This window comes from Megalops cyprinoides, chromosome 3, assembly GCF_013368585.1.
Source record: "Megalops cyprinoides isolate fMegCyp1 chromosome 3, fMegCyp1.pri, whole genome shotgun sequence".
Taxonomy (NCBI): Eukaryota; Metazoa; Chordata; class Actinopteri; order Elopiformes; family Megalopidae; genus Megalops; species Megalops cyprinoides.
Genome location: NC_050585.1, coordinates 41,975,694 through 41,991,184, shown reverse-complemented (window position 1 = coordinate 41,991,184; position 15,491 = coordinate 41,975,694). Strand labels below are relative to the sequence as shown.

General features: G+C 47.0%; 1 protein-coding gene across 1 annotated transcript in view; it reads left to right on the top strand.

Annotated features, from left to right (window-relative positions):
- Nucleotides 1-530: 530 nt before the first annotated feature.
- Nucleotides 531-15,491, top strand: part of LOC118774357 (actin filament-associated protein 1-like 1) — a 32,620-nt gene continuing 17,659 nt past the window's right edge. Inside the window, exon 1 of the mRNA XM_036523683.1 lies at nt 531-611. Coding sequence (XP_036379576.1) covers nt 590-611 — 22 coding nt within the window. The 5' untranslated portion in view covers nt 531-589. The remainder of the gene's footprint in view (nt 612-15,491) is intronic.

Sequence of the window (15,491 nt, the reverse complement as noted above, 5' to 3'; positions counted from 1 at the left end):
ATAAAATGCTGTTTTCATGTGCACGCTTTTGTGATGTCGTCTTGCGCTTTCACAAATCAGGACGTTCATGTAGTTCATGCAAAAGACGCGCCACCGCAATGCAGGATTTATGCATTCACCTTGAAAGGGAAAACTGGCCCTTGGTATAGCTGACTTTAAACATCAAACAGTGCTGATGACAAATTGTGTTGAACGTTTCTGAAAATCGTGGCACTGCGTGTTCTGGTTCAATGTCTTCCATCCCATGCGATCTGTTAACTGTCAAATGAAAATGGCACAGATTTCGTCAACAATTAATCCAGACTCACTCAATCAATCCGGAATACCTTCAGTAACAAATCTAAACTAATATCAGTTGTAGTGTCTTAAAACGTAGGGGGAACACAATGGTTCTAAACCTTCTTGTTAAGTGCTTACGGCGGTAGCACTAGGACCCGCTTTCTTCACCGCACGGAAGTAAGCGCCTCCGCTCGCACTCGCACTTGTCCGATCAACTGTGTGTCATTTAATTGTGCGCTACACATGGGCGATAGCATGCGTTCCCGGTGAGATTTTGGAGAGTAAGTTAATTAAGGAACTCCCCTCTAAAATGGAGACCAATAGCGCTAACTGTAAGTAACTGACAACTTTTACTTGTTATCCTCATTTTGGATGCTTAACAATCTCAGTTTAGGTCCTTTTGTCTTAATCTTTATTTCTTACTTTGAACACGGTTACTCATATATTTGTTACACACATTTGGTAAATTCATTATTAGCAGTGATCAGGGTATGTATTTTTTGGTACTAATGTATAGCAAGTCGTGTTAATCCTAGAGCGCAGGTTTTTATAGTTGTACGGCAGTTTACTGGCTACACCGTTTGTCTGACTTGGGAGTTGCTGTTTTTGATGATGATGATGATGATGATTGTAGTGGTGGTGGTATAATAACAACAATTACGGAGACAAATAATACATTCCGCCCTGGGCAATAGCATCCCATGTAATCTTAACCTGCCGTTTGAATGACTTGCGGAGGCATTACCGGTACATTACCTATGTCACATTAAACCTTATATTGATTTGACTTGAAACGGGGTATTTAAAGGGTCGTAAAAAGCGACCCGTGAGGGACATTGTCCACTTTGGTGATTTTGTTCACGGTAGGGTGAACGTGAGGCAATAGGACACCGCCCGTGGCGATTGCTTGGTGTGCAAACACTGTTATTGAATTAGGCAATGAATGCCCTGCACTAACATTCCAGCCCCTCGCTGGGAAGCAAACCAGGCACGTGTGAATTTCAGAGATCATTTGTCTTCATTGTATTTGCGATTGTATCTATGTCTGTATTTACTGTGATACATTTTTTTACCGTGATAACTAGATGCATTTAGTGTCTTGTGCAAAAACTTGTGTAAAACCACTTTGTGATCTCTTTGAAAGGGATTGGTTGGCAGTTATGCCATCGGTATTACTCAGTGTTTAAACATCTTAGTTTTCCATCAAGATTTACTTTTTGTTGATGTTGTAAAGTACTCCCGCAGAATACTCGGTGATCCAAACATTTATTTCTCTCCGGCAAGTTCCGGGGACTCCAGCTCACGTCGCTGCTTGCAGCGTGCCTGGCGCTCCCACATAAAAGGCAAGGACTCACGATCCAGTCCGGTCCCTGCCAACATGCTTAGCGCTGGCAGTAGTAGTCTCAGATGTTAATTAATGCTAATTAATTGGTGCTAATCCACCTCATCATAATATCAATTTCCTGCCCTTCTTACATGCATCACTTTCATCGCTCCAAGTTTATAACTTACAGCGGAGTTGACGCAGTAAATCCTTATTACAAAGCTTTCTCATTTACGGCTCTTTTGCTGAGATAGCCACAGTATATTTTTGCACGTTTTCAATTAAATGAGACGCTCAGGACAAACAGAGGACACCTGGAGAATAATCATATCTTGTGTGGGATGAAAAGGTTCTCGGGTTTATAGTACGGGCTTGTGTTCAGTTTCTTTTGGACTGTCTTCGCTGGGCCGTGTTTCTTTCTTCTCTCGTGTTTGTAGCAAGTAAAGTCCGACTTCATAAAGAGCCAAGTTCCCCTGTGGACCCCCACGTTGAGAGGTTTGTAGGTTTAAGATCTCTTAGAGGTCCTACTGTTTTTCTAGTTGCTGTCTTGGCAACACTTTTAAGCCCGGGGACGGTTGTGTGCGGTGGCTGTTTTATTTTAACTGTGGCAGGAGAGACCGTCGGCCTGTTTACTTTTCCCCGCTGCACGGCTTCACAGGGACAATGGGATAGTTCCTGCGCTGTCCGAAAAACAAGCAGGATGTCTCCGGTGTGTTCCCCTGCCCTCGAAACCCCGCAGCTTTAACCCAGTATCTTTTCGGGGGTCATGCGGAAAGCATGCGTGAGCTCCCCTCTCTCCTGAAACCGAATCTCGCTGACCCGTCGGCGGAGAGAGCACAAATAAATACGCGGAGGACAGCGAGGCAGCGATTAGGATCGAAAAAAGAAACGATGCCTCTCAAGAGCCCGGGCTCTGTTTGACATTCTAGGAGAGCTGATTTCCGAGATACGCCCTGGCCATCAGAGGGAGACAGGACGGATCGGAGCGGGATCTCGCGACGTTATCTGCAAAGCATCTACTTTCATAAATATGAAGCACATGAAAGTTCGTGACCCGAACGTTTGCTGTTTGCTCTGTACATCTGCCACCGCTCCTTTGGATTCCTGTTCATCAAACAGAGGACGCGCTCTCCCGCTGCCGCTGCGATTTCCGAGGCCCCTCCACCCGCGCGCCATCGCTCCTCTTCTCACAGTCCTCTGATGAGATGCGTGTTGTCATCCAACAAATGGCCCAGTGAGGGGAAGAACACTCCGAATTTCTCCCAGCTTTGTGAAGGGCAATGAAAAAGATTGTCTCATAATGGCAAACAGCCAACAGGCAGGTGAGCGGGCAGGTGCGGTAGTGGCAAGTATGAATGGATAAAATTGCAACCTGCCTAAATTGCTCTGGATAAGAGCATCTGTTGAACAGCAATAATGTAATGTAATGAGTGCTGATTGGCAGTTTCTTTATTCGTCAGGTACCACTTGTGGCAGGGCAGAATATGGAGTAAGACATACAGCTCAGTCAATGGGCACCCTGGGTGACTAGGCTGACCTGCCTTAGTGTAGCACTTTAATGCACTTCACTGCCACCATGCACAGGATGGGTTTGTCCATCAACATATGCTGCAGTTTTCATTGATGGAGGGGTGAGTGAGGTATGGCAGCCCTTCAGGGTGTTGAGAGAATCTGTGTGTACCTTGCTTTTTTCGGGATGGGGGGTTGGAGGGACTATTGAGCCTCCCCCCCTGTTCTGTCAGCTCGCTGCTTCATGTAACCTCCACCTCTCTCCACCTGTCTGAGGCTGCTCCTCCCCTTCAGAGGCAGGTGAAGGCCAGGATGCAAAGAGAGTTTAGCGCCTGTGTGTAAACATCCTTGTTCCACGTCCTGGAAACGCTTCCTGATGAATTCCTTGCATGGTTGCACAAACACCCGGAAAAAGCACCCATCCGCCGGGCATGTCTGGAGGGGATCCTGTCTTCCACTGTCCGCCTGTGTTTGTGTGTGTGCGCGTGGGTGCGTGTTTGCGTAGGCGCGGTTGTCTTGTTTGTCTGTTATTTTTAGCGTCTTTTGTTTCCTCCGGGTTCCTGTTTAGATGGAATTAGCAGAGGTGGCCGCTATTTCAGGTAAATTGCCGAGCTGAAGGCCTTTGGCCAGACAGGATCTCCGGCTGGCGTGTTGAAGTCAGGGCGTTCAGATGGTAATGCCTGCTGATGATCACGCCCCTGGCTCTCTGTCGCAACACTAACACAGCGGCCGCCTGCGGCATTTAGGAAGCTTACCCTCCGAGCTTTAAACCAACTATCCCCCAGACTGATTTAGTGGATAAAACCATTCCCACAGCACTTCAATGGAACATACTTCCCTTACTGAATCAGCTGCTGAACTGCTTTTTTAATGGTTTGGTCCATTCAATACATTTGTGTTTGGTGAGACACAGAAAGCTGCTGTCTCTGTCTTCCATCGAAGCTGAGTTGTCTAGTTCACGAATTTGTCACAAACACAGGGTGGACGTCCTTTATTATCATCTTAGTGGACACCCCTATCCAGGGTACCTTTGTACAGTTGGGTAGTTACTGAAACAGATTAGGTCATGTACTTTACTCAGAGACAGAACAGTAGTGTCAGACCCAGGGTTTAAACCTGTTACCTTCTGGTTTCAGGCCGTGTTCCCACACCACAGCTCCACACTGTTGTCTGTGTGGATGCCTTTTCTTTTTTTAGTTAAGATGACATCACTGCTGGAGGCGGGTTGCTGGCCGGCAGTTGTGCGGTTTAGTTCCTTTGTCTCCTTTACTGCAGGATATTTCCTTCCTCTGTTCCCTCTGCAGATAGCTGGGGATAGAAAATCCTCAACCTGGAAGCTTCTACTGCGTGTGTGTGTGTGTGTTTGATGCTGTGTGTGTATGTGTGTTTGATGCTGTGTGTGTGTGTTTGTGTTTGTGTGTGTTTCTGTTTGATGTTGTGTGTGTGTGTGTGTGTGTGTGTGTGTGCGTGTGTTTGTGTGTGTGTGTGTGTGTTTGATGCTATGTGTGTGTGTGAGTGTGTGTCTAAGTATTTGTGTGTGAGATTTATTGGTGGAGAAAAGCCTACATCTCAGAGGGGAATGGTCTTCATGACTCTGTTCCTCCTAAACTGAAATGAACCATATTCTTCATCCCTGTGAAAGTCTGAGACATCTAGCAGTAAGTAAATGGGGGGGGGCATCAGTTTTAATAACCCCAGCATTTTGTGTGAATGAATCGCCCTAACGAGTCACTGTGCACACAGGATGTTGTCCCAAGTGCCCACATTTGCTCTGATGGAGTAGGTGTCGAGCAAAATGTCTTCACTGTTAAACGGCCAACAAGCCTCATGTGGAGGAGTTCAGAGACAACGAGCATAAAGCACTCCAGTGAATTTGCTCATTTGCATGATGGGACACAGCCTAACTGTCACTCCTGATATATGAATACGCGTCCACATGAAGCATGTCCTCTTAACGGAGGGCCTTCATTTGAACATGGCCTGGCAGGAGCAGCACAGCTGGTCCTGATAGTCTAGACCCCTGTTAGTCGCTGGAGTTTTGATGGGTGACAGGCAGCAGGGAGATATCTTCATGCCTTTTCAGGGCAGTTACAGCAAAGCAGATCAGTCAATGGTTGTCCTCTTTTGTTTCCGAGTACAAAGCCTGCATAAAGACAGGCATTACAAGGACTAACTCCAAAACATTTTGCAGTCTCTAGCCAAGCATTGGACTTGGTGGTTGTATTCAAGCACAATGTTTTATTTTGCATTGTGAGGGTTTTTGCTCAATCGGGTCTACCAGATCCATTAGCCTTTCAAACATGCTGCTGTTGTATCCCTCAGTAAGGATTCAGTCTCAGCACCAGCCGCTAGTTGGTTCAAATGTTAAAAAGAAGATCTCACAGGTCTCTGTTTCAGGCAGCAGTGTGGCATAGTGGTAAATCCAGGGCTCATAACTCAAAGATTGCTGGTTTGTTTTCCAGTGAGGCCACTGCTGTTGTACCCTTGGGTAACCAAAATTGCTGTTCAAACAGCTTGTTTATTAAAGTTGTAAGATAGCTATGTAAGTCACTCTGGATAAGACTTGTCTGCTAATAAAGGTAATATGTAATGATTGGTGGTTGGATCAAAACGGGTCAGAGGTCGGGATTTTACCCCCAGTTCTGGAAATCTCCCTTCTCCTTGCCTGTGTTTCCTGGGTGCTGGCGCACTCCTATAAATACCCACAGAGAGGCAGACAATGCGGCCACTCTTTGGGGAGCCACAATGGCCGATGTTTCAGCACAAGGCCCGGCAGTGTCTGGCGCCCTGGCATTCCTCCGCACTGAGAGATTAGCAGGAACACGGAGCGCGGCTCTGAGACATAGCTGCGGGGTGAGGTCAGAGGCGGTTCTGAAGATAGGGGTGGCGGAGCTGAAGCGGCCCTTTGTGTGGGAGGGCTGTGACCGGCCCGCTCGTGTCGGCGGCCGAGTGGAGACCGGGGCGGCCAACGGGCCCGGCAACGGAGAGGACAAAGCGGGACATTGACCCGTGGGGCTGGCTTCTGGGCTGGGGCAGGTCTCTTCCTGCCCTGTTTATCCCCAGTCATTTTAAGAAGTGTTCCGTGCTGTGCTGTGCTGCTGCCCAGGACCTGCTCCATTCCTGACATAGGACAGTGTCCTCAAAAACAGCTTGGGTCACACAGTGGAAGAGGGTTTGTGATCCCTGTATGGCTGACTGGGAGAGTTCAGTATCATAACACTGGAGCTGTGGGCACCGCCTGCTGCCCCTGGCTGGCTCATCCATCTCTCTAGTAATAATACTAACTCTGGCTAGTGTGGTGTACGTTACTTTACTTTGTTGTCATTTAGCAAACGTTCTTATCCAGAGCGACTTACATAGGTTACAGTTTTTGCATGTTATCCATTTAGACACCTGGATATTTACTGAGGTAAGTCTGGGTTAGGTACCTTGCCCAAGGGTACAACGGAATAACCTGAGCAGGGAATGGAACCAGCAACCTTTCAGTTATGATCCCTGCTCCTTACCAGTACGCTATGCTGCCATCCCCAGTGGTAAGGAGCAGGGCTCGTAACTGAAAGGTTGCTGCTTCGATTCCCTGATAGTGCGCTGCTGTTGGACCCTTGGGCAAGGTACTTAACCCACAATGGCCTCAGTAAATATCCAGCTGCATAAATGGATTAAGTTGTAACCTATGTAAGTCGCTCTGGGTAAGAGTGTCTGCCAAATCACAATAAGGTAAGGTAAAATATATGACCTGTTCATAAAGGGAATTGGTTCCAGACACAAATCATCCACAATCCAAGCATGAAAAACAATGCAACACTCCAATAACCACTTGATGAATGTGTATATTCATGCAATAATGCTATAAATGTATAAAATACATGCAAGAGAGCGTGGGAAAGGAGTGCTTCTTGGCATAACTACTCGAAACCACAAATCGCAAAGCCGCAAGCCCTGAGGTTCGCCCCAATTCAGTGTTCAACAGCATGTGAACAATAGCCCGTTTTCACTGAGCAGTGTAATTTCTCCCACTCTGAACGGATGGAGGAAAATGCAGTCTCAGCTGCGCTTCATAATCAGAGCCTGGACGTCGTTCACTGGCCGGGTCGTGAGCCTTTCCACAGGCTCTGACCGGCCTCTGAAAAGTCCCCGGAGTGAAATCTGTAGATGTGTGTTTGTGTGTGTGTGAGAGAGGGGGGAAGAGGTGCAGGGAGGCCACCTAGAGCTTCCCTACCACATAGGTTCACAGCTCAGCTTGGTCTGCACATCCACATAGACCAGGTCTGGTTTATGTCTCTGTTGTTTGCAGATCGGTGTGTTTCTCTTGCTGGGGTAAACTTCCTGTTGATGGTCCGGCATGCGTCCCGTGTGGTTTTGCTTCTCCTAATAAACTAAGCCATGTGGACATGAAGGCAAAGCATCCAAAATGTAAATGGAGGAATAAAAAAAAAATCTAGAAGGGGAAAAGTTTATGCAGTTTTTTTTTTTTTTTTTTTTGGTTAGCCTCACAGTGTTGCATCTTCCTGACAAAGAGGATGCCTGTCAATTCCTGTTGGCAAAGTCTGAGGAAAGAGTCGCTCTACAAGGGACTGACCCACATGGAATGACAGAACATTGAGTGTGTGAGTGTGCATTTGTGTGTGTGTGTGGATGAGCTGTCTTCCCCTTTCCTACCTCACGCCAATGACCAGAAAGAGAAGCCCCCCCCCACACTCCCACCCCATGCTGTTTCCTGTTGATTTTCTTCAAGTGATGCAGGAGGAGATTATTGGTCCACATTAAATTACATCATCGTCTCATTTCCTGCACGCTATACTTTTCTTACTCATGAATGAGCTTCTTGCTCCCCAGCCATGACCCCTGAGTGACTTCTGTCAGGGACATTCATGTCGTCTGTGTCAGAGACCTCTCCTGTAAGCACTTTAACACCACACCCTGCCGTGTCCTCCGTGGTTTGGGGCATACTCAGCAAGTGTGCACACACTTTGTACTGCACATTGAGATGCTAGTCAGTCATAGGGCACACACACACACACACACACACACACACACACACACATAAAGGCCATTTAAGAATGTTAACAAATGTAAGTAGTATGTCTGTGGACTGTGGGTAGAGACTGGAGAAAAAGGAGACAACCTGCTTTGACACAGAACACAGGAGACACAAGAATCCCTTACAGATAGAGTCAGGTTTGTCACTGGAGACTGTGTGTGTGTGTGTGTGTGTGTGTATGTGTGTGTGTGTGTGTGTGTGTGTGGATAGATAGATAGATAAATAGGTAGATACTGTAGATGTACAAACACACACATATTGATAGACTGATCGACAGACACAGACAGATAGATAGATCAACAGACAGACAAGACATAACAGCACAAGTGTTTTATCATACCAAAGGTGGGATGGGTCCAGCTGTTCCTGTGGGCCGAAGCCCTGAGTGGGGAGCACTGGGAGTGGACAGCCTGGAGAGAGGAGGGTTATGGGGGGGACTGGCAGGGTGGAACAGGAAGCAGAAGGTTGCTGATAGAGTGCACTGTCACCAGCCCCTGGCAGGAAGCCCCAGCTGCAGGACACATCCTTTACCCACAATGCCGCTGGGCTGTATCTCTGACTCGCAGTCGCATGCCCGTATCTGGGCTTTGTTTGTTTGAGCCTGCATGTCTGCTGCTCGCATTGTATCGCGCTTTCTTCTGGTGCATGTCGCTCGCTAATTCTGGCCTTCGCCTGAACAATGCCGCATTGTTAAGTACGGAAGACCCTGACTGAATGGAGCTTGGAAAACATGTGTTGATCTCGTCTGTAGAAACTCCTCTCATCCTTTGAATATTTGTCCATTTTTTTTTGTTTTGTTTTGGATTGATTGGTTAAGAAATTATGGAGGACTTGCAAGGCATTAATGAAACTGTTTTAGTTTTATTAAGATTACTGTGTCAGTCGAGTTGTCGAGTGCCCACCAGCAGTCCTTTTGACCACAGGCGATTGCAGCCACATATTTGTAATGCATACGCATCCATTCTTCTATGCATTTGGGAGCATTTATGTTGAGGATGCAGAGGGAAAAGTTTTAATGGTGGGGCGGGGTAAAAATAAATTCAATTCCCTCCCTTCCCTTTGGGGTCTTTACTGTACTGCGTCAACTGCCTCATGGAAGAAGTGTGGTTAGCGTGTTCAGGTCCTGCCAGGCTGTCCATACAGTGGGTTCCAGGTGAGAGAGGTTGGCATGATTTAACAAAATGGGTGGGTGGTGCTGATCGAGCAATTCCCATATCACAGCTGATAAAGGTCACTCGGACCATTTTACTGTTGAATAGTTTCTCATCAAGGAGCTTCATTTTCAGGCAAGCAGGTACACACACAAATGCGCTGGACCGTATATGTAAGTTACCTTTGTGCACTCCACTGAACCTCTGAAAGCTATGAAAATGTGTAGAATTAAATGCATGTTGATGTTGTTATCAGTACATGGTGTGCGTGTGCATGTGTGCAACAGTATTTATCAATGATGTTGTTTTCCGTGTGTGTGTGTGTGTGTGTGTGTTCTGCAGCACTTGTTTTTCATTAGTAACGCTGTCTGGTGTGTGTGTGTGTGTATTGGTGAGCAGCACTGAGTTGTGTCTCACACCCACAACACCAGGGGTTCTGTGTGAACTCACAACACCACAGGAGGGGTCAGAGGTCATAGCATTTAAGTCCTTGTACTGAGAGCCTGGCACTGAGGGAGGTGAACCTGAATGGGGGGGGGGGGGGGGGTTGATCAGAGCTGAGGGTCCTCAGAGGGTGGGGGTGGGGGGGTCTTCTAACCTGACACAGTGATCCAGCGGGGGTGGAGGGCGTTGTATGGGAACAGGAGAGGCGCGGAAACGGGTCGGGACGCTCCTTCCACAGAGCCGTAGAGTTCACACACAGACAATGGTACCCCCCATCCCCCCACCCCCCAAAGACCTCCATTCGTGGGTTGCATTTGCACCCTGTGCACTACAATAACAGCAACATCCTACACAGCGCCACGCCTCAATCCACTCCGGCTCAACTGCCTTCCTCTCTTCCTTTCCTCACATACACACCCGTCTCACACTCTTTCACTCAGCTGTGCTGAGCTTCTTTTTCTACTCTTTTGTGTTTTTCCTTCATTCATTTCCTTTTTTCAAGGATAAAGGGAAATGAGGAAAAAAGATGATGAATGTAATGAATGGGGATTTGGAAGGTTCTTTTTATGAATGGGAAGGTAGACTCCAGAGCATGCTGGAGTGTGCAACTTAACAGTATGCACTTTTATCTCTAAATTTCCTAGAAGGAACCACATGGCTTTCAGCATCTCACAGCTACAGTAGTTGGAGAAGAGGCAAGTTTTCAGTAAGCCTGCCTTGATGAGTCTGCCTTGATGGAAAGCATTTGCACTGAACGAGTGTGTTTCTCACAGATTTCTCAGTTTGGAATCAGTTGCTGTAAAAAATCATTTTGGAATCTGGCCTCAAGCCAGCCTGCTTAGCAGCTGTATTCAGGGTGAAAGACAAAGCTTTTGCAGTTCAGTGCTGAAGAGCACACAGCCTCCCAGCTCATCTGAGCCGATTCACTGTGTGGGAGAAAGTGAGGCACTGAGCATGGCTCCTACCTAAACATGATAATCTCAGAGGCACGGTTTTGTCCTTGTGAAATAAAGAACTGAAGGCCTATGAGTTGTTTCCAGCATTCTTAATTTCCTTCTTGACAAGAGTGTGGACATCCATGCACTTTCCTGAGAGGCAACAAATCAAACGGTGCTTCGTTCCGGTGGAAGTCTCCTCTAATAATCAATACACTTTAATCCAATCTGTTTTATTGGTATGAAAAACAATTTGGAAATACTACCAGAGCATGGTTGACAACACAAAAAATAAATAACATTTGTAAAACATATCAGCACATCTAAAATATAAATAAATATAAATATATTCCACATTATTATTGTAAAATGATAAGTTGGAATCATGGTCATCAGTTATATAATGTAAAAATAAAATCCATTGATTCAGTTGTTGTTGCTATTATTTCTTAATAATTCATAGATATTCAGTGATGTCTGCTATCGGGCCCCTGGCTTGCTATTGGCTGCTGATGTTTCTGGCCCTTTCACAGCTCATATCATGTAATACCCGTGGGAAGAATGAACTGACAGATAGAAAATCGCCTCCCTTCCACGGCGTGAGCTGTTTCCTGCGCTGAGCGCTGTATCTGAGGGATATTTCCGTGAGGCAGCAGGACGGGGGACGAGCGCCGTTCAGCTGTGTGTGACTGCGCTGGCGGGCAGCCCGTCCGAACCGCCCCGTCACGCAGGTCACCGCGGTTTCAGAACTTTCCTTTCCGCTCCGGTAGTGTGCGAGGATGAGCGGTCGCTGGCACGCCTTTGCTCCGTCATGTTTTTTTTTTCCAGCGTTTGAGGAGCAGCCAGCTACAAGCGCTCCGGCGATCGCCATTCAGAATGGTACTGTTGTGGGGTCTGAAGATCGGCGGTTTTCGAGTTGTGTTAGTCATACAGGATGGATGCCACCTGCCAGTTTTCATGCTGGCGTGCTATTAGTTGCCTGCTTTACAACAGAAAACAAGGTATTGTGTGAAGGGATGGAAATTATTTTACATGGACTTGTGCAGCAAGTGTTAACACAATGAGTTTTCAGATCTGCTGGAACCTTTGTACAGTCGAGCTGTTTTGACTGCAATAAGATCCAAGCCATTGCCTCAGCCCTAGGTTTACCAGAGGAAAGGTCACATTAGTCCACTCAAGCGCAGCTCCTCCGACACGGAATAATGAGACTGGAAACTACGTCTGTAGAGCTGGAGTCCTGCAGGTCTTAATGAGTTACCTTTTAATTAGCAACTTATTCGGAAACCCTGGTAATTTTACTCCGCGTCCAAATAATGACCTCAGTTACAAAACGTGACAAGCAGAACGAAAACCACCCAGACACCGTGGCTCTGCTGTGCCTGAATGCCCAGCCCCTGCTGTAGAATGTCTTACATGGCTTGCAATAGTAACGTCTCTGCTTATTAATATTATTTGTTATCGATTAAACGGCAAATATAGATCGGCTCAAGAGAGCCCTCTACCTATATATAGTGGGACTGCAGCTCACTGTGAAAGGTGGAATGCATGTAGTGAGCAGGAGGGGTTTGCCAATTGTCAGGGCAACTAACTTTCTCAAAGGCAGGGGCTCAAATTAAAAAAAGAAAGAAAAGAAAACAGCACCGGCTTAGTCTTAGCACTGGCTACCATGACAGATGGTCTGACAGGAAAGAGAACTTTTGAATTGAAGACCAAAAGGGCGGGGGGTCAAGTCCCCCTTGAATTTTCCCCAGTTCATGTAACTAAGGCTGTAAGTGCAGTTAATGAAGTAACATAATGATGACTGGGACTTCTTAGGAGCTGCACTGCAATAATTGTTTTTCCACTGCTTCACCTGCTTCATAGGTTTAAATACACCAGAAAGAATGATGATCATCTCTGTGGCGCCCTGAAACTGTAAAACTGCACGACTCTCAATGTAATAAGATGTTCAAAAAACCTTTTTCCCAGCAGACAATTATCATCGAGCCCTTGTCTTCCTAAATCTTATCTCCCTGGACTGGTGTCAACACACTGTCTGTGTTTGTTTTAGCACTTCAAAACAAGGGCTTTACTCCTACAGCATTTCTCTCTCTCTGGTGAAAATGATGGGCCTGCCGCCCTGACAGAAACAGAGGAGGTTTTACTAGTAGGGGTCAAGCACAGAGTATTTACAAAAAACTGAAATTAAACACACTTCAAAGATGTTTTTCCGTCTTTCTTTAAAGATCACTGTAAGTCAGAGATGAGGACCCCCTCCCCTCCACACGTGCTTACTGTGTAAACTGCCTGTTGAATAGATGTGTTTTCTTTTCTTAGCAATTACCTTATCTATCATCCTCCAAGTCTGTCTTTCGTTCATTTTGAAGCCTTTGTCGAGCTCGATCCTCTTGGTACAGCTCTGACGGGTATTTCTGAGGTGATGAACTTCAGGGGCTGGGGAGGGGCAGACTGCCCGGGAGAGTTTTAATGGACATAGAACAGAACCCTGAGGGGAATTCTGGGGTGTTGGAGGTGGCTGGCTTCCAGACCCTGGTGGTACTGCGGGAGGCCCTGGGATTAGGGCTGAGCTCTGATGACACAGACGTAGAGGGGTTGGGTGGGTGGGCCCCAAATACATCAGACCCCCCCCCCCAGGACTTCAGACAGCGAGGGGGAGAGAACATCATCAAAGGATAGACAAGCAGAGAGAGAAAGGGAGAGGGGATGAGGTGAAGGGGGACAGAGGGGGAGAGTGTGTGCGAGAGATGGTGATTGTACCAGAGATAGCTGCCCATACAACACAAGAGCACAGAGACAGAGAGACAGAAAGTTTATTTGGGGAAGAGAGAGAGTATCATTCTTGGCGTAAATGTACCAGACAGCTCTCTACCTATCACAAGAACAGGGAGAGAAAGAAACAGAGAGCAAGGGGAAGAGTGAAGGAGAGGTTTTGTTAGGGGAACAGAGAGCGAGAGACTGTATCATTAGTAGCATAAATGTACCAGACAGCTCTCTATCTATCACAGAAGCAGGGAGAGAGAGAAAAAGAGAGGGAGTGAAAAAGGGAGTGTGTGGGGAACAAACAGAGAGAGTTTGTCAGGGGAAACGGAGAAGGAGGGAGTGTCATTGGTAGTGTAAATATACCAGACAGTGCTCTGTATACCACCAGAAGAAGGAGAGAGAAGGAGTGGGGAGAGTGAAGGAGAGAGAGTGTGAGTGACAGAGGTGGGGGAGGGGGGGGCAAAACTGTAAAGTGACACCTCATCTCACATTGTGTGGGTAAACCAGAGGAAGACTGGTGGAGAGGACTACAGGCGATGTGTGCGTCCCCTTAATACTTTCTCACAGTTTCTTTTTCTGGAAAATGGTGGGTCTTTCGTCCTCCTCGGCTGTTGCCACGGGTACGTACCAAATTGACCGCATGCTTCCCCCCTCTCTCTCTGCATCTCCGTACTCTCCCACTGGCCTTTGCTGGTGACTGTCTGGGGGTTTCCCTGAAACTGAAGTGTGACATTTGGATTGGGGATAGCCGCCTGTTGTTTCTGTGCGCAGACTGGAACTGATCACATTAGAGCTGTTAATTTCCTGTGGATGTGAGAGCGTGTTTCTCATGGAATACTTTGAAAATCCTCGTAATGACATTTGCTAGCTCTCTTTAATTTCGACAGAAGACATCATTTCCCTGTTTGGACTGATTACTGCTTGTTAAGGGGATTTAATTGGTTGTGTTGGTTTTTTTTTTGGCAAAGCTGTACGTATTTGGTAAGATGACAGCAATCATTTGTAGCAAATCCATGTTTGGCTTGGCAAAAATCATTAGCAGAGCTAGCAGAATTCTTGTTATGTGTTTAAGACTGGTGTTTGACACGTTTTGCTGTGGCCATCTCGGTATTTTACAAGTGAATAAAACCCACAGGGTTTATGGTGGTCCCTTCACCTCTCAACAAGGTGCTGACCTTCTCTGTCATGAAAAGAATTTCACAACAAGGTGTGAGGTACACTGTTGCCTCTCTGGACTCTGTTATCCCCCCAAAAAATATCAATATCCTCAGACTGGCTTTCAAATGTTAATTGAAATAGCCCTTGTAAAAGTCTGGTGTCTGGGATCAGTCATTACGGTATGTTGGTTCTGTCCATCCCAACTCCAATCACAGGCGTGCTGTTCAGGTCAGACATCCTTTTGTGACCACCCCCCCCCCCCCTCCCCACTGCAGCTAGGAATGAGGAAAGGATGGCACTGTGTGCACTTGTTCAGTTTGTGGAGTTTGAGGTGCTTCGGGGAAATCGCTTGTAACTTAACAAAAGCAAAGGATCAAAGTGGTGGTTTTCATTTGATTCTGAGAAAATGTAAGGCTGTGGGTTTTATGCTGTTTTATCGCCCTTTCCAGCAGGAGGGAAAGTCTTGCAGCATGGTGCTGACAGTCCACTCTCACGGGACTCCCTCTGTGTTTGTTTTCAGGTCCTTGAGATCAAGGTGGATGGGGGGGGTGGCTCAATTCAGCAGGTTAACCAGGAGGTGTTTTGATCTGACTGAGGGCATGGCGAAAGAGCAACAAACCTTTGAGCTAACATAGCAAGACAGGAACATGTTGGACTGATTACGTGTACCGAGACTCACGGGCCGCTAATCTAAATGAGCCGCGGGTAGCCCGAAATGCTGATCTGAGGGCTCACGGGGTTGGGTTTTGCGATGCCTCTTTCATCCCTCTGCCCCATGGGGCAGCCTGGATCTGATGTTATCGGAACGAACCACATGTGTCTCTCCCTTGGGGGGGGCTGACCTTGATGTTGCGCGGAACCCCCCCCCCTCACTAGGCTTTGAGATAGTC